This window comes from Achroia grisella, unplaced genomic scaffold, assembly GCF_030625045.1.
Source record: "Achroia grisella isolate CSIRO2021 unplaced genomic scaffold, CSIRO_AGI_Agris_v1 utg540, whole genome shotgun sequence".
NCBI lineage: Eukaryota > Metazoa > Arthropoda > Insecta > Lepidoptera > Pyralidae > Achroia > Achroia grisella.
This window is the reverse complement of record NW_026712925.1, coordinates 4,276,865-4,297,597: the sequence shown is the minus strand read 5'-3', so window position 1 is coordinate 4,297,597 and position 20,733 is coordinate 4,276,865. Positions and strand designations below refer to the sequence as shown.

Sequence of the window (20,733 nt, the reverse complement as noted above, 5' to 3'; positions counted from 1 at the left end):
CGCAGGGTCAGTAATAATAGATATAAAGAATATACCAGCCAAAGGCAAGTAGAAGTAAACATGTATCTATCTATAAACACCTATCTATATTGATCACGTAACTGCTCAATTCGTATTTTATAATTATTTCAATTTTCCACTTCACTTCTAGTTTCATAATCGCTGATTGATATAAGCTCTTTATGACTAACCTAGTGTTAAAAAACAATAGAATAAGAAAAGTTAAGTTAACTCAAAACTGTCTATAGAACTATTATCATCGTGATCAAAACATCCCATTATTTTCTCACTGACCCATAGGATGACCTCCTAGGCATTCACGCAAAACTACCGTGTTAGTATAGAATTTTATTTCATGTTTCCCTTATCTTTCACATACACAGGTACCTATGTCTCCTTCCCACAGTATGTTCATAAGACATCTTATCTTCTTAATAATATAAAGAAGTAGTGGCACACCATTATCCTACTCCGTTACCACACAAATATCATTTACATATACTTAAAATGATCACAATAAATGTGTTTATGAAAATCGTGTTACGCAGCAAACGTACGAAAAGCCGCAAACGTGTTAAATATAACTCATAAAATATCACCGGTAAATTCAAACTGAACTCGCCCAAAATCGCAAACATAATAACAAAAGCTCATAAAATGCTTTAATTAGTCCGAACGATCCTCATAAATGTAGACACAATAAAGAGGGGTGAGCAACAGGTCCCACCGCACTCCATATTAAACACGCTAATATATTATAAGCATTTATATAGTAGTCGGATAGCAGTGATTTGATCTACGTTGTTGTTTTATAGTCATCAATCAACAAATCATTTTATATGACACTAGTGTTGTAAACCCTCAGCGGTGGCCGCGTTGAATACAGCCTACATGTATTATGTTACTGATAATGTAGTAGTAGATTTAGATTATATAAATAGATAAAGAATTTTTGAGTTTATCTATTTTAAACAAACTTATTAAAAATCTAATCTTTCATTTTATAACATTAGTATAGAAGTTATAGATAAATAAAAAAAATAAGTCTATAAAAAATAGTTAGTTAATACTAAACAGAAATGAAATGGGTTCATAGCGACATAAAAATATGTAGGTATCCATTTATCAAAAACAGTCGTATTATAATATTATATTTTTCGAAGTGTTCTTTTAATGGAATCTTATATTTTTTCTTATGCATCATTAAAAAATATAAAGTGTTAACTTAGCGGAACAATAAAAACTTCGACCACTCATATCTCGTTCTATAGATGCTCAAAACAGTAAGTGCACGTGGTACTTTAATACAAAATATATAGGACTAAGGGAGACTAATCTACATACGCATTATTTCAAATCAAAGCAACGAACACAAACGGTTAAAACTATTTGAATGTGTAACGCGACACCATCAAAAAATAGACGGGTAGATAAGGTAAAAAATTCAACTGAATGCATACTTATTGTCTGTCTGCAACTGTCTTGGTCTTAACATGTTTTTATGAGAACCCATTCAAGGAGCAATCGCGTTAGCACCATTTCCTGAATGACCCCTGGTCCATTGTTTATTATCAGGAAATGTCAGGAGAGCATCAAGCGAGTCGGCCGCTCGTAAAAACATCCATGTGTCCCGTCATGCTCGCGACAATGGGGTGCAATTTCTAAATTAATGCCACCGAGGCGCGGAGTTTTTGGACGCCGTAACTCTCTGTTATAACACAGAAAATAAGTAAACGAAAATAAAAGTATAAGAAAGTAATTGTCAATTCAGTTCTACAAAAGGCCTGGTGTTCTCAGACATATTTATGCTAGCTAGGAAAATAAAAGGACTGCGGTTGACAAGCAAAAAAAATGGCAAATCATAGCAGACAAATACCTACTGAACATTGATTTATTTATTAAAAATCTAATTTTATATAGAAGATAGAATCTAAGTTCGATGAAGGAAATGGTGTAATTTGAGATCCATTCATTATGTTACTAACAGTATTTGTATGTTTAACATACCTATGATGACTTAAAATCTTATGCTATTGCCAATATACATCTACTTTCAATTTAAATTTGTAAGCGTAATCACTGACTTTATTTCCATTCCTGCCTTTTAAATCTGCGTCGCTAATTTGGTGATAGAAATTGCTTAAAATTATATTTATGTTAAGAAAAAAACTTGAAATAAATGGCGCTAGTAAACTAGCGAGTCCAGTGAATAAATAATTTCCCACCTAAATAAATTTGCTGAATGTCAAAAATATGGCCAATTTTACAGCTGTAATAAAACGTGGCTCGACAAAGCCGTTAAACAGTTGTTAACTTGCTATATATTACAAATGAATGATAATTGGCCATAATGTGGCGTGTCCTTCGCGTCGGCAGAGCATTTCTTCTACCTGAACGGTTCAAGTTTATTCAAGTGTTCATGTCAACTGCCAATTTTTGACTAGAGAAGTCAGGAAGCAAAAATCCTAAATAAGTTGTATGTAAGTTACGTGTGAAAATGTAAATAAAATAAATCTGACTTTTAAAATATAAGTTAACTACTTCGTTAAACAAATATTTAAATTATAATACAAATTATGGTAAATATGAATAACAATCCGACCTCACATATGAAGCGAGTTTTACCAAAAAGTCGCAACACTACGTTTAATTCGAAGTAGATACCTAGTAACGTAAATTAAATTGTACGAATAACCGTAACTCACGACAGCCCGTTATCATCATTTAAGTAATCATTAATTAAATTGGACTCGATAATTAGATAATATTTATTTGCGGTGGATGTCGCCGGTCGCGACAGCTGAAGGTTGCAACTAGGCTGGCCAATTCTGATAATGAATATTCCGGAATTTAATAGATTCCTTCATTCATAATTTAAGACCTGTGCTTTTGTCGACGAAGCTCTCGCCACCTTCCACAATCTTCTATCAATATTTTTTTTAATTAATACATAAAAACGGGAATTTAAAATGAGAATACAGGAAGTATAGTAAACATCGTTATTCTAGGAAAATGTTTTCAATCATTTTAACACTACCTAACTCGCGTTACCTCTTCCACCCATCTCGATTTTATTTCTATTCGTGCGTTCTACGTCCGCACTGTCTCCTACCAACACGCGTCGCGATGGGAGCGCAGCCAAAAACGAATATAGCGAATAGATGAAACATATATATATATGTTGAAATTCGGGATAATTGGTGTCCCGCCAGTATGTCCCTCGGTACATGAGACAGAGGTGTTTTAAATCGGGAAATCCGGAGCAAAATCGGATAGTTGGTTACTCTGATTGCAGAGTAATGTTATCGTCCGCGCCGGTTCCGCGGCCTCGCGTCGGCCCTGCATCCTATCTCGATAATTACCTTTTATTTATTACCAATGACAGACACCACGAACATACGATCTAATTCAGGTTTAAAGACGTAGCCACTTGAGAAAATCTCACAAATATACCTCTATAATATATATATTATAAGTTACCTCTTTATTCATTAATAAGGGTATAGCAACGCTGAATCCGAAAAAAAATCGCAAAATTATTTTACATACTGATTGCTTCCTATAAGTCACTCCTAACATATGGGCAAAATTGTTCAATAGCTGAAATAATTTCATAAAATAGTAGACTCCATGTGTTGAATGCGGTTTAAAATTAAAGTACATAATATAATAGTCATATACATAATAGTTTATTTAGAACTAACATTACTATTCACAAATTTTATAAATAGTACATATTTATATTAGAGAATCTTTAATATATGAAATCAATATATATATCACTAAGGATTTGTCCTTAAAAAGTATTTATATTTTAAAGTAACGTATGTTATGAATACAATCTCTAGCAAGGATTAAATTACTTACCTACGTATTTTAATGTAACAAAACGTCATTGCCTTGCTTATATCCCATAAATTGATGTTGGAGCAATATGTCATATTCTTCCAGAGGCCATATCTAATCAAATCAGTCGTCATATCTAAGCTTACTCTCTTCTTATGCATATTATCTTTCACAAAGTCTATCCATCTTTCCTTTAGTCGTCCGCTTACATCCATCCACTTACATATTAAAAACAACTGAATGGCATACGTTTGTACTCGTACGTTACAGATAAAGTCCGCGATTTTTCCTTTAATATAAAGATTATGTAAGGACATCATGTTTATAGGTGATTGTAAGTATTTTTACACGGTATCTTTTGACAAACACAGATACGTACGTATACCCGCACATAAGTGGGACAAATAAACAAAATCCTACATCCAGTCCACCTAAGTGTTTACCAAAGGCTTTAAAGCTACGTGATGGATTTCATTGTGGTCCATCACAGAGATAATTCCTTCCTCGAGGAAGCTTTTATGTGTAACATACATTTTATATAGACTGTAAATAGGTTTTTAATGTAACCGACTTTTAAAATAACGATGAAAATAACATTTTTTTATATTTTCTAAAGGTACCAATACCCAATTGAAATCAGAGGTCTAAGAAATGACAAATAAGAAAAAGGTTTGGATGTTTTTTTATTAACAACTTAGTTTAGATCATTATATTAGGAGTTTTTATTCATATACTACTAAAGTACTACCTACACTCCTAACACAGAGGTTACAAAGAAGTAGATTTTTGTACAAAGTACCTGTGTACGTCATACCTGGGTACATCTGTTTCACGTACAAATTTCTGCCTCCAGCAATTTTGCTTGTTTTGTTTCTGTTGAAGAGTGCTATTGCGACTCTACGTAAATGTGAGCAATATGTGCAGCGAAACTACAGAATACGGAAGTATCTTAATTTTTTGGAATAACAACAAGCATGAGAGGTAATCACTTGTCTGATTTTCGTAGCACGTAGTGGAGAATGAAAAAAAAGGCAAAACTAATAGTAGTAAACCTAAATTCTATCGTAGCAATTGGACTCTTAGTCCCCATTGCCAATAATCACCCTCCGATAATTTGTATTGGACAAAGCAATGCAAACTTCGGTCGAATATTGTTCAGAAGCGCACATTAGAATTTGTGATTTAGAAATCTCCAGAGCGTGTAATTTGAAGATAATAAAATTTCAAAAGGCAAAACATCAGTAATGAAATTTATATGCGTTTTGTTGTTAGCATTTGCCTGCTGTCTTTAGCTACTATGACGACATTTATCGCGCGCTCATATTGACGTTTATTTTTTGTTTTATTGATAAAAGGGGAAAAACACGGCCTCAGTGCCTGCGTATTATATTGTGGCACGCACTTTATGGAAAAACATAGAATATAGAAGAATAATAAATTCTCTTCAATAAGACTCAACTTCGGAAATTACGTAATGCTTACATTTTTATGGATGATGAAATGTATTTCCTGCCTACACTAATGGTCACGCTGACGGGATACCAGCGAAGATGTAAGGGTTGAAATCAGGTCAGTTAACCGTGAGATTTTAACCGAAGCACGCAAGCCACGTAGCTAATACAGCAATGGAGGCTACATTGCTGTATAGTGTAGTGATTGTTAATAATGGGGAAAACTGACCCTATTGAATGTTACCAAAGACCTAATATATAAATAGTTATTTATAATTATTCCTTTTTCTATATTACGAAGATATCCATCACATAATATTACCATTCTTCTCCTACTCTTTTGTAATCACCCCGAACGGATACTATGTGTATCGTATTCTTTCCAGTGATGTCAACTTCTATGCGGTGACAGTTTGCACCTGTAAACCGTTTAGCTGACCTCACTGACTTCATCCTCATACTATCTACACATAGCGCAGACGCAGCACCAATCCATTGTCATCCAATGTCATAATAATCTCCTCTTATCTCTCTAAACAAATTGCCTAATCGGCTATAATTATATCAAATCAAATGAAGATATTTTTATTAAATTAAGTCTATTACAGATTCATGTGTACTGTCAAATCTACCGTCAGTTTGTAATGCTTTCGAGCTTCAAAGAAATGTCAAGTAACTCAGCTCTTATTCTTTTCAAATGAACTTACATGTTTACAAAATACACACAATCTTTTTATTTTATTTTCATATAACTTCATTATTTATGCTTGAAGGTCTTTACTGCATTGACTAGGTACTGTCAAATAGGCACTAGTAAGTCGCCATACGCCGTGCCCTTGTCAACATAAGTACACATGGATAAGGTGCATTAGCTATTAGTCGAACTATGTTTCGTAGAAGCTAATACAGAAGAACTTGTGTACTTGTATAAATATGTAATATATAAAAATAACCTTGACCATACACTTTATCGCACACTTTGTAAACAAACCATAGCTTGTGCAGATGGACAGACTTAAATATATGTATTTATATAAGACTAACTGTGCCTGTTCTTTCACCCGGGTTACATTTACAGCCTATATGTTATTCTGAATTATAAGCTATATTACCGTAAAGTTTCATCAAAATCCGTTCAGTAATTTTTTAAGTTTTTGAGTAAAAGAGTAACTAACTTCCATACTCACAAACTGTCAAACTCAAAGCGTTTATAATATTATTAAGATAAGATATGGACAAGGGGCCACCTATGAACCACAATCACTGACGTCATGATTTTTTTAACCCTGTCCCGCCCTTGTCACAGCTGGTAACTCCTAGTATGACATCACATATATCGCAATTTTATTAAATATAGAAATATTTTAAGTTATTCATTAACAGTTCAAATTTCGCTATTTAGCGATAAGGCCACCCATTCTTACCTGTATATTATAAGTATGTTGTTTTTCTTTTTATTTTTAATGTAACATATTAATTTATGTAATTGTTATATCTTTCTGTGAAAGGAAAAATAAAGTGTGTTTCATTTTCGTATTTCAATACTTAGATATTACATTAGATTCTAAAATTTGGTCTTCTCCCACCTGCACACAATTTTGATGTGAAATAAGTTACGGTGTTTGTAATACAACCCACCAAACAGTTTGAATACACTACAAATAAATCTGAATGATATCTAATTGAATAACATTTAATAAGCAAAATGTCATCCATACACTTACATGAAATCAACTAATAAATGTAGATAAATTGTCAAAAACTTAGGTGATACAAGCCCCTAATACCTACAATACAAGAATACAAATGTTTGTATATATTACTATGTAGACTACTTACGAATAAGAATCGAACCAACGACCATTTGAAAGTCATTAGTGTGCAGCCGCTAAACCACTGAGGTCGTCGATAAGATTCAAGCAATATAGTCTGTGCCGTTTCTAGGGTTGTTTACGGTATGGCAGTACGTTTGACAGGTCTTATCCTATTTGGGACGTATAGGCAGGCCTACGAGTAATTAAGGAACGCAGGGGGCAAGGAGATTGGTAGTAATGTGGACTGATAACCGCATAGCTGGCCGCTATACCGCTTGGAGGTCCTCGTAGAAACCATCATGATATATTCCTGGTGAATTTGTCATAATCGGCTACCTGACCTGACCTCATCCTACACTGGTGCCCCGCCAGCGTAAACCGTTAGCGGAGGCAATAGCAACATTCCATTATCATCCATTAAAAAAATAATTAAGGAACACATCGACCGATGGCTGTATGGCGACCACTACACACACATGCTTATGTCGTCTAAAAATTCAAGTCGCGGCACCGGGTGCAGCCGGTCTCGCGCCATCGGGCTAATGAGTGTGGCGGGGGGAGGGGAGGCGCGCGGGGGCGGGGGCGCGGTGGCGGCGGCGGGGCGCGGTAATGGCGCGCGGCGTCGGATGTCGCTGGGGGGTGCCGCGCGCCGCGTCGCCGATAACAAAATCACTAGAGAACGGTGCGGACACGATCCGAGAAATATGGATGTGACTTTTTTTAATGATAATATAATGATGCAGGCAGAGACGCAAATGGTTTACGCTAGCGCGCGGCACGAGTGGAGGTTGATGTTGTTGATGGAACAAGAGGTGAGGTTAGTTTGCCCGTTGTGACTAATTCACCAGGAATTTTTCATAATGATTTCCAGAACCGCGTGTAGGTCAACCCGACATGATACATTGATAGCAATGGTGTCATTAGACCTAAGTATTACACAAACAACCCACTACCCGAATGTGACATTTGACATGCCTACTTACTACAAATATAGAAAACATACCTATTTCAATTGTCACAACTCAACACGGAAGCAAACTTTATCAATCGTAAAAATCATTACAAAAATTAGTTAATTTTTGACAAAGGTTAGGTGCACACACAAAATGTATGCAATGAAATTGAAATTATGAATCTTTATCTATTTCTATAAGGGATATAGAATAATAAAAAAAAATTATGTTCAATGTTCAAATTTTCTAATATCTAATGATAGAACAAGTGACCAAACCTTATGTCAATTAAATACAAATATGCATATAATCTATCTTTGGTACATAAATATGTATAATACATATGTACTTTTTACATTCTGTCTCACGATAACCTGTAGTAATAATTAAAAATCAAATTATCTTTTAAGAAATTTTAGTGGTTAAATCATACTCTATATCCTTTCTCTACTTACATAGAATTGCAAATTTCAATGACTACTACACAATTGAATATTACCATTGTTATCTATTACTTACAAGTCATTTAATAACAATTATTATTTTCCTGGACGTCGACGAGGATATTAATATGGTCTAGTCACAGAGTCTGAATAATGAGTCAGGTAAGGTCATATGAGTCAGAATTCTCCAATTGATAAGAATATTCACGTAAATTAATTATAGTATGTATTGACAAAAAGCACTTGACAATATTTATTGTACTCGTAACTCTGACATAACTTACAATTAAATATAAATTTACATGTTTATAAACATACTTTCACGTCTGTTATTCCATAGAGGTAGTCAGAGACAATCTCAACTGCCAATAGCGAACGCAACATTTAACATGTAGCCAGAAATACAAATGTATAAAAACAATTTATTAGTGCCGACTAAATTCTAACTCACTACCACTTAGGTATAATTTAAGATAGTAAACTATTCAACCACGACGCTCTCAACATATTTATAAACAAGCTTTCACCACCCCAGTTTCTTACGGGTGTACATGTAGTATACATATAAACCTTCCTCTTAAATCACTCCATCCATTGCTAAAACTGCATTAAAATCTGTTACGTAGATTAAAAGATCTAAGAGAACACATTTTATTCTATTATCTTATATTATATTTTCTAAGATGTAATCTTAGTTACACAACACCATACAAATTCCTATTCTTTTAAAATTAAATATGATCCAATGCTATATTAAATTATAGTAAGATCATATAAAATATATTATAGTATAATGAATATAAAGGCATATCCATTCTTATGAATACACAAGTGACATCGCCAATGCCCGAAATACAGTGCGGGCGACGCGTCGTAAATCGCGGCGCGGTTCGGCGAGGGCCTTTGTGTGGCCTCGGCAAGCAAAAACATACCTACCTACCTACCAACTGCCTACAGTCTACCTACTTGCTTACTAAACAAACCGCTGATACTCGCCCGAAGCGTCCAATAGATCTAGATACGAGTATGAGAAAGTGGCCGCCTACCCGCAGTTCACTTCACTCCACGTGTAATGTCTGAAATTTTAGTCAGATTATAAACGCGGAAGCTTGTGAGTATGGATGGATGGATGTTACTTTTAATATGTAATAGTGTATGTTATCTGTGCTCTTACTAAGGATTTAATGAAGCTTCACAATAATATGGATTATACATCAGACTAGTACAGGTTATATGAAATATCTATATGAAAACGTCAACGAAATCACTTGCATTAATTAACCGACTTTAAAAAGAGTAGGTATATGGTAAATATATTTACAATCTCTGCGAAGCTATTCAGTGATGTTTTCAGAAAAAAGCATTCTATTTTTTATGTACCTATGCATTCTCTACGTACGGACATCAAGGGTTCGATTTATATGGATATTTTATTTGGAAGATTGAGATTTATAAATCAAAAACTATGTATTATTATTTCTTCACTCTGGTTATACTAAACACTAGTAGACTCACCAAATATACCCAGGATGGGTCAGGCAAACCACGTTATATCCTCTCTCTATTACAATAATAACAATACCCCTGGACAATTCACACAACGCCATCTAGTAAAAAGCTAAGCAGAGGTTGTGTTATGGGTACTAGACACTGGATTTAAGTACTTACTAACATTAGTAGTAATATTTTATGTATATACAAAAATTAAAAAGATAATGACCTATATAAATGAAGACATGAAAATTTTGCTTTGATTTGATTTAACGAAAGTGGATACAATCTGATTCTTCTTTTTATGACAATGGAATTGTGCTCCCTTCTGCACTAACGGTTTACGCTGGCGGGACACCAGTGGAGGATGATAAGATGAGCATGAGGTCAGGTTCGTTAGCCCATCCTGACATATCCACTAGGAATTTATCGCGATGGTTTCAAAGGGGAACCGCATGGAGATAAACCGACATAGTTGACACTGTTGACCCTAATGCTGGCAATGTAGCAAAAGGGTCAACAGTCCATATTACTAAAAATCCCTTTACCCCCAGTAGACTATTATATCATACTACTAGCTACTGGGGGGAAGGGGATTGTTAGTAATGTGGATTGATAACCCCATTGCTAGCAATGGTGCCATGTCGGGTCGACCTCCACGCGGTTCCCCCTGGAAACCATCGTGTTAAATTCCTGGTGAATTTGTCACGATGGGCTAACTGTGACCTCATGCTCATCTTATCATCCTCCACTGTTGCCCCGCCAGCGTAAACCGTTAGCGCAGGCGGGAGCACCATTCCATTGTCACCCACAAAAAAAAAAACTACTAGCTACTGGGGGGAAGGGGATGTACCATGTCAGATCGACCTCCACGCGGTTCCCCCTGGAAACCATCGTGATACATTCCGGTAAATTTGTCACGTTGGGCTAACTAACCTGACGTCATGTTCATCTTATCATCCTCCACTGGTGCCCCGCCAGCGTAAACCGTTAGCGCAGGCGAGTGCAACATTCCATTACCATCCTTTAAAAAACTACTATCTACTCCACGCGGTTCCCCCTGGAAACCATCCTGATAAATTCCTGGTGAATTTATCATGATGGTAGATAGCTAACTAACCTGAACTCATGCTCATCCTATCATCCCCCACTGGTGCCCCGCCAGCGTAAACCGTTAACGCAGGCGGGAACATCATTCCATTATCATCCACAAAAAAAAACTACTAGCTACTTGGAGGGAAGGGAGATTGTTAGCAATGTGGACTCATGGCCCCATTACTAGCAATGTACCATGTCAGGTTAACCTCCACGCGGTTCCCCCTGGAAACCATCGTGATAAGTTCGTGGTGAGGTTGTCACGATGGGCTAACTAACCTGTCCTCATGTTCACCTTATCATCCTCCACTGGTACCCCGCCAGCGTAAACCGTTAGCGCAGGCGGGTGCACCATTCCATTATCATCCATAAAAAAGTCAGTTCAGAGATTAGCTGGAACAAACAGACAGACATAGAAAAATTGTAAAAAAAATTATTTAGGTGTATATACCGTATTTATCTTCATATGCATGTAGTAAAAAACAGTTATTTCAATATTACAAACACACTCCAATTTCATTTTTTATGTATAGATACGATATTCACAGCCGAGATGAATTTCGTCAATATTAGTGGATCGATCAATACCGAAATTATTTTTAGAAACAAGTCCATAGTCGTTAGGAACAAGTCAGTCTCCCTAATGATTGTGTTTACTAATATCGCATGCATTAAAGGTTATCTAGGTGACACGATCTATCCTTCAAGTTCAAGGAATTTGAGTATATATCTATACAAATAAATATAACTTGTCTGTTTATAATTTCATATTTACAGCTTTTGATAATAATAAATGCATATGAATGTACGTACGATACTTGTAATATTTTTTTTTGTCTGTATGTTTGTTCTTGCTAATCTCTGAAACGGCTCTACCGATTTTGTCGGAACTTTCACTAACAGATACCTGATGTGGTGTAATTTAGGGTATTTTTATTTTAGAAAAATTATTTATTTTAATTAAATTAAAAGTTCAGCTCCAAGTGGATGCACTCGCAAGTAACAGCTAGTTATAGTCATATGTTAATAACTATGTGTATAGATGGTATTTCTTTCTTACATCAACATAGTAATTTATACCGTATCCAATAATAAAAACAATAAAATAAAATAGCATAAAACGGAAACTTTAAAAAGTCCAACAAAATAGCTCTATAAATCTGTTCTTCAACTAAAAATGAAAAGATAGACTGCAATCTGAACATATCTGCATAAATAGCTAAGAACCATCTCTATCTAGTCTACGAATAAAACAAACATCAAAACCGGTTCATCCATTTATAATGCCATAGACAAACATATAGATAGACATTAAACTTAAAAATAAAAATAGTATAGTAACTAGCAACAAGTAATAAACGAACTCACAGAAAGTAAGAAAGAATTAATTTATGTACATATCAGTACACTCTAAGTATTGTTTTATTAGCCTATGATTTATAAGACGTAACATAACGTCCCATCCCTTATTTCTTTCACTTTTCTCTGTGTATACTATTAGTTACTGAATAATCTTTATTATTACTTATCAAGTTACTACAAAAAGGAGTTGTTCAATTCGACTGGTGTATTCCTCAGAATTAAAAAAAAATATATTAATTATTCTTCATTTATTAGCTGATACTTCTGGTATGGCCCATTTGGTGAATACCTAATTCGTATTGGGTTTTCTCTTAAATGATACAACTCAAGGCAGTTTTTTCGTAGCTTACACGATATTATCTAAATACCTCAAAGTCTTCTACCTACATCTACATGTCTTGTTGTAAGTAGAACGTGGTTTACAGCGATGACTTTTTATTTCATTCAAAATATTCAGAGCAAACAAGAAATGTAAATGAACAATATTCCGTGTTTCGTTACTTTTTGTGTTGCAAATAAAGCATACTCTTTCTTTTTGTCGCTCTCTCTCTCTCTCTCTCTCTCAGAACCATATAATATTATATATATAGAGATCTCAGAACTATATAGTAGATATATATACGAGTATTTTGGTAGCACAGTTAACGATGCTACAAAAACAAATATTTGATAAAAACTGTAAATACAACTTTCCACACTTACTACAGCCTACGATAATTAACGTTAGCTAAACATTGTATTCATAATTTGTAGCAACGGCTACGAAGTTCTACTGAGTCTACGGACACTATTTAGTTATCTGTGGTATACAATAAATAGTCTACATTGGTAATAAATATAGTCTATTATTCTATCATTATATACTCGATATTGTTCCCGTGAGACTCCGTTGTGTTTCCTGGTGGAATTTCAGTTAATTCATATAAATACAGTACAAACTGACCCACAATCAACATATGTACTTTCCAACATAAAGTGTTTTACGTAAATTTTATAAATCATGCAAATATGTAGGTGTAATATTGCATAGTACATTAATTAATACAGACAGATATCATTTAATAAATGCAAATATGATTTAGATTTTACAATAACAGGATTCATAGTCGTAAAGAATGTGTAGGAGTGCTATAACCATGCGTAGCAAGTGCTACGTGACTTCGTAGCAGATTAATATGATACAAATAATAAAAACGTTGTTCACGTAGTAGTTTGGCAGAAAAATAACAAGATACAAGGGCGCTGAATTGGTGTAATTAGTAGCTAACTATTTAGGTACTTTGTAGACAGCCACGAGACGATATTATGAGACGGAGTTGCGCACTTAGAAAAGTTGCGGAACAGCGATCGTGCGTGAGCGAAAACTTTAGTTGGCGACTTGCGAACGAGCGAAAATTCTAAATAAGCCGGATTTTTCTGACGGTGGAAAGTCGATGCGCCCAAGAAATTAGTACATAATTAATTGTGTTGTGCGGGGATAGGTATGTTTACGACTTCGCTCGAGCGGAGGTGGCGAGATAGCGGGGCGGCTGGCGCGGCAGGGGTGAGGCGCGCGCGTGCGGGGCGGGGGGCGCAGGACGGACACAAAGGAGAGGAGCGGCCGGCCGCGGACGCGAGCCGCGGGCCGGGTGGCCTTATCACCGTCGGCCACACAGTCGCTTCGCGCGCCTCGCGGCTAACACGTCTCCGCGCGCGAACTCTCCCCGCGAACTCTACGCTCTGTGACTTGTGATCGACGGATCAGTGAAACCCGAACTGAAACTTGTGTGTACACGTGCCGCGCATTGCGCACCCGTTCTATCTATATTTTTATTGGACCGTGTGTCCCATTCACGGGAGTTATAATATCATACAACTGCTGGCCTGTCAAATATTGTAAACACTGCACACGTGCCGCCGGCTCGCAAGTAAGTTTTCATATTTTCATAATCGATTTCCGTACTTTTATTAAAATTAATTGTGTAGAAAAACTTTTCTGAATGCTTGGAATCTAGGTTATTAGTAACACATTAGCCCTTTACTGTTAGTTCTTTTAGTAAATATATTTACATTCCCTTGACTATCTAAGACGCTGATATCAATATTTGTTCTAAAACTGACACCAACTTATACGCAAGGTTATTTAGGCACTATACCTACAAATACCTAGCTATTAGAAATACCTATAAATCCAGGTGCGGATTCTGCGGAATTATTTTAATTATCGTTGCTCACCGTATACTTTGTGACTGTTGTATTCGAAAATAAATTTGACTTAGAAATTAATCTCGTTTTTCATTAGAATCGACTGTATAAGTTTTCTTAAAAAGTATAATTTGTTTCGTTCTCAATACCTACAGAGACTTACAATTAGAGCTGTAAAGTATGTTGTGTTGTCTAGATTTCAATCATTTCTACTTGTTTATCCATATTATAAAATTCTGAGTAAAAACATAAGAAAGCATTAAAGAGTATGGATAAAATTAGGAATATTTAATGGTATTAAAAAATTGCCATTGCCAAATTGCCGAATCTAATTTAGATATAAAAACTAAATATATTATAGAGACAAAATTGGAAATACGGTTAGATCAGTTAGTCTAGGAATAGATTTACAATCCGTGGTTTTAATTCAAAAGGAGAATCTACCCAAAGAATTTACTAAAAGAAAAAAGGGAAAGAAATATAAAAAGACTATGAAAGTATGTAAAATTGTTTAGCGAGATAGTGACTACCTAGTTGTTAGTTATTATCGTGGTAATAAAATAATTTCTTAATTAAATATTGTATGTATAGCATAAATAATAATTCTTTTCTAATAAATATATTTTTATAAGGGTGATAAGCAGGTAAATAAAATATGAATAACAATAGTCAGTAAAGAATTTCGTTTGTAAAATAATTTACTACTAAACCTGTTAAGTTTACCAAACTTCACATAACAACAAAAAAACTTGCATTAGTTTGTTACAATTACAATAAAACAAAATTGCGAATACCTAAACGGTAGTGCATCGCCATCTATCGGTGACCGAGAGAGATATACGTCACCGCTTGCAAGGTCAGCGTGTCAACGACCCGACAACTTTTGCCGCCTACTGTTGTCGTAGGTCATAATTTTATGTCTTCTTTTTGTTTATCTTTTCGTAACTTTATAGCTTGCCGCGTAAACGCATTTATTTTATAACCACTGCAAATGCGGGCAGATGTATATTATTATGACTATGATCGTATTCAAGTGACATTAGGTATTGTGCAACGTATGACTTTGTTTGATTGTTTCAGTTCGCTTGTGATTAGTCGCGATAAGTGATAAGTGCAATAACCGTTCGCTTGTTTTGTGCAATTTGATTTATTCACGTCGTGTGCTATCACATTTACCATGTTAGATTATCGCTGTATATTTTTTACACAACCGTACGTTTATTTTTATTAATTATTGTAACAGAAAAACTTTTAGTTAGATAACAAGTAATATATCTTCAAACTTACTTTACCTTCATAAATTTAATCAATACATATCAACGATCCACTAAATAGATAGCAGTTTGGTTTGTTTATGAATGTATGTGCTGAACATTTAGGAACATAAAGAAGATTAGGTTTCTAACTACCGCCGCACTCCCGTCCGATTCCCGAGAGTTCCTGAGAATCTTACTCAATTTGGATATCGAAATTGAATTACGATTTCGTGGATTTGAAAACTTTAGGAGATTCGTTAATAATTAATTACCCATTTGAATAGTGACTTAATAAATTTGTTATTAGTTTATCAATTTCAACGTTTAGTATGCATAATTTATATTTAGTTTTTTTATTCATAATATGGTTGCATGATCAAGCAATGTTAGATTATTAAGCATTGCTGTTTGTTTTACGTTCCGAACAAATTATGCTTTGGATATTCAATACTTATCTAACTGTAATGATAGAAAAACGATAAATATAAGTTAATGTTATAAACATAACTAAGTTACAGTTTAATTGTTACAGACCGCGAGACGTGAAAATGGCGACCAAGGGCAAGCGGCCGATGCGAGCCCTTACGCCTGGTGACAAGATCGAAGCGATACAACGCGTTAATGATGGAGAGTCTAAGGCCTCTGTCGCTCGGGACATAGGTGTCCCTGAGTCCACGCTTCGTGGGTGGTGTAAGAACGAGGACAAGTTACGCTACATGACCTCACGACTGTCGTCACCCGACACTGATAAGAGCAATGATGGCGAACCGCAGGACAAGCGAGCACGCACCGAGTCACCGGCCGCACCACCGTCACCGATCGCCGCTGGTCTCGATCTCACCACACCAACTAGTACTGTACATACAACTCAGCACAGTACAACTCCTATCGACGCTCCAGTTGAACTCACCACTAAGCGTTCCCAACCATCACCAACACCTCATCTCCCACGTGACCGTCGACCAGATCCAGGTGCCAGTGTATCTATGAGTGCCATCAGCCCTTTATCGGGCCTTGCGCATTTACCCGGACTCACACATTCCCATCTAGGTCTGAGCTTCAACGAAATTGCCACCAACTTGACCCTGCTGGCTCAACTCAATCCGGGACTGTCCGCCCTATCTGCTCAACCAGCTAGTCGAGCTTTACGTTCTGTTCGGTCACCTAAGCCTGCACATAACGGAGTCCTGAATTTGAACGAGAGCAAACATCGCAGCAAACCACACCACCATTCTGATCCGTATAGATCAAGCGGGTCAAAATCTAGCCACCACAGTACGTCATCCTCCACTGCAAATCAACCAGTAGATGACACATTGTGGTATTGGCTGAAAACACAACAAGCCATGTTAGATTTAACTGCACAGAGCTCAACAGCTCATCAACTTCAGCTCGGAAAACCAGATCCGACTACTGCTCCGAAACCTGTCGCCCCTGCTCCACCGGTCACCTCGCACCTTGACTATAACAGAAATTCATGGCTGTGGCAATACTACAAACAGTTTGGTGGAGCGATGCCACTACCAGAAGACAAACACAAATCTGCGTCTCAAGTACCAAAAGATAAAACTTCGGAAAATATACTTTATTCACATCTAACGAAAAGCAAGGATGAGGAGCACATTGCTATGATGAGCCCTATTCAACAGCAACTCCGTAACGAAAATGTCAGGGAAACTAATCATAAGGAACCACGTGTGGCTCAGCCGGCTACTAGCCCGGAGATCAGTACGGAGAATAAAGAGCCATTATCAGAGAGGAACCACGAATCAGGCAAGAATCAGATCAAAGCTCGCACTGTGCTCGATAATCTTTTATTTAACAATACAAACCAGACGGCAAGTAAGGAAATGAAAAGTGTAGACTTGCCAAATGGTGAATGGGATACAGGCACCGCTGAAGCATTGGAACACGGCGACAAGTTTTTGGCTTGGCTGGAAGCCAGCGGCGACCCAAGTGTGACGCGCATGCACGTGCATCAGCTGAGGGCACTTCTACAAAACCTGCGAGCAAGGCGATCGGCCGCCGCTGTGCCCGCCGAGCCCTCCGACCATGCCGCCCGTCGCAAATGAACCGCCGGGAACGCTCCGCGCTCGCTACAGGGAATATTTCAATTATGTACATAGTTACGACGTCGCCAGTAAGCGTTCACTTGTGATATGTGTAGCCAAATTTGCGTAATTTCTTTGTTCTAAAAAGAAAGCTATGCATTATTTTTCTTTAGTCCTAAGACTTAACTAGGTGTAAGTGTGAGATCCGGCGCCACCTCGACGAGTTCCGTCGATGTGCGCGCCAGCTAACCCGTCTCCGAGTCTAACAAATTTAATAGTTATTAAAGCTGTAAAAATAAATGTTATATGCAATCGATATTACTTTCTTGATGCACAGAACTGTTTGTTACGTGGTTAGATTAAGTAGATCAGCTGTATGTTGCCATTTGACGATTACATTCCTAGTTGTACCCTTACTATATAGTTTATAGTTGGATCCCCTATGTTCTACCTCAAGTCAAAACTAATACTAAGTCACAGCGTCCTTTCAACTTTTCATAATAAGAGCATTGCGCCCACGTCGCAAGGTGCCGGCCAGAGTTGGCGGCGTATATAAAAGATACCAAATATTGAAAGGATGCGGTCGTATTGTGCCAATCGTACGAACAAGGTACTATTGTTAAGATATATAGATAACTCTATTGCGTTAGCGCTAGGCATTCGTTGTGTAATTGTTTTCTATTGCTCAGTATTTTATATGGTAGACATGTATATGTCTCGACTCGGAATTGTATTATACGTTAAAGTTAACAGTTAAGGACACTGTGATCAAAATTATAAATTATTGAGAGATTATTAATACTGTAAGTACATTCCTAATTAATAGAGCGTATTATGATAATGTTATAAGAGATGTCCAATGTTGTAGATGTGTTGCGACAACACCGTGGCGCAACTAATATAATTAAATATAGTTGAAAGTTCAAAAATTGTATCTCCTTTCACTGAAGATAAAATTATTGATTTGCATTTCGTGTTAATTATATTAAATCTACTTACTTGAAATTATTCGAGAGATGATATTTTGTACAAAATTGAAAATTGGATTATAAAATGATTCTCTTATCACAGAGTTTGTGATCTCAAAAATGTTGAATGATTAAATTTGATTGAACCTTAAATGGAAAACGTGTTTTATTTATCTCCGCTTAATAAGAAATGTTCTAAGGAAAAATACAATTTCGATAAAAATAACTATACGACCCCCGTTGGCGTTGAGATTGGTTCTGCTAACTTGGTATAGTATAAAGGTAGATGAATATTTAATATATTACATTTGTGTGTTACATCAATTGTGTAACCTATACCTATCAACAAATATTATCTGAAGCAAACTTTTGACCAAAAATTAATAAAAAAATCTGAAAGGCCATTCCACGATACGACCATGTAGCGCCATCTGTTACATAGTGTACAAAACAGTAGCACAAGTAGAAAGCAAGTGGCTAATGATAAAAAGTTTACTCACATGTAACATAGGTTTCGTCAGGGGTTCGTAGTCGAAGTAATCTGCCACCAAAGCAGCGATCCCTTGCCATGTATTTGTATCAGCATAGCATAATTTGGTCGGTCTTATCGTTGTGCACACCATTTTCTGTGATAATATTCAATTAAATTACTTAAAATACACAGCGAATTATTAAATGCCAAGTAATTATAAACTATCTAATATGAAGTACTGGAAACATTAATTGAAAAATATGTATGTACCTGTAAACCACATTCATTGGGAGCCTGAAGCAATAATGGTTTCCGAGCTTGATAATGAAATTGGAACTGTTGTCTAAAATTTTCTGCGTAACCCAAAAGAAGGCGTTCTTTAGGTGAATTCGTATAATAACTTTTGGGAAAACACGTACGATTCTCAAATACGGGCTCAGATATTTCTGGCCAACACAAATTAACAACTCCCAGTTCATAAATAGCATTGTTTAAAGATGGTATAGTCAAAGAATCTCTAACATCTTTTAAACTGAAAATTCTAGGAGATATTTCTTCAATTTGACCTTCTTCAAAAGGTCGATCGAATATTTCACTAGTCACGTTTTCATTAACTTCTAACAACGTATCCATTGGCCCCATGTCTGAATTTTTTTGAGCGGAAATAGTTTCTGACGATAATTTTAGGACACTCATTATGAGTGTAATTTATTTAAACACATTTGTAAATAATATTCTATCGTATGCCGATTATATTATTCAGTTTCAGTCACTTAGCAACCACAATAACGAACTGCTGAAAAACATGTTCAAATGGAAAGTCATTCGTACATAAGGGCTCGCTAAAAGCGGCAATGGAGGAATGAGTTAAGCCACTAGTACCCTTTACACTCAGTATGTGAGTTTAATGCGCAGGCACCTAAGCTAAGAACAATATATTGAGAACTAAATGAATAATTAAATAATACAACACACTGAAATTCTCAGGTTACAATCTTAATCAAATAGCGTTAGTAAGCAAAACTGTTTGTTCAGGGAGACGCGACGTAGCGCTCTCGAAAAAATGCTTCACTGAAAAATGTCACGAGTACGTAGGTATTATTATTTATAACAGTAATAGAGGTTTACACCGTAACACGCACAACCGCTACAGATTGGTAGTCGTTGATGATGCCTGGTCTTCCAGATCCTCCTAAGTAGAACAAAAGAGTACTTCTTTGTTCGGTGGGTGCAACCTCTTTGCCCCGGCTTCAACTCCGGGGACACTAAACCCCGGGGTCCAGATGGATAGCCTCTTGATTGACATTAATTATGGCACATAATAACAAAATAAATAATTCGGAAGAT

At 36.1% G+C, this 20,733-nt stretch overlaps 2 protein-coding genes across 2 annotated transcripts in view; one reads left to right on the top strand and one right to left on the bottom strand.

Moving 5' to 3' along the window:
• Positions 1–20,095, bottom strand: part of LOC131847555 (dynein regulatory complex subunit 7-like) — a 157,859-nt gene extending 137,764 nt beyond the window's left edge. The window contains exons 1-2 of the mRNA XM_059197138.1: positions 19,657–20,095; positions 19,415–19,540 (exon numbers count right to left, since the gene is read on the bottom strand). Of these exons, the coding sequence (XP_059053121.1) occupies positions 19,415–19,540; positions 19,657–20,082 (552 nt within the window). The 5' untranslated portion in view covers positions 20,083–20,095. The remainder of the gene's footprint in view (positions 1–19,414; positions 19,541–19,656) is intronic.
• LOC131847554 (protein distal antenna-like) lies at positions 14,058–19,062 on the top strand. The gene is made up of 2 exons (XM_059197137.1): positions 14,058–14,362; positions 16,428–19,062. Exon 2 carries the CDS (start codon positions 16,444–16,446, stop codon positions 17,965–17,967), a length of 1,524 nt encoding a protein of 507 aa, XP_059053120.1. The 5' UTR covers positions 14,058–14,362; positions 16,428–16,443; the 3' UTR covers positions 17,968–19,062.
• Positions 20,096–20,733: the final 638 nt, after the last annotated feature.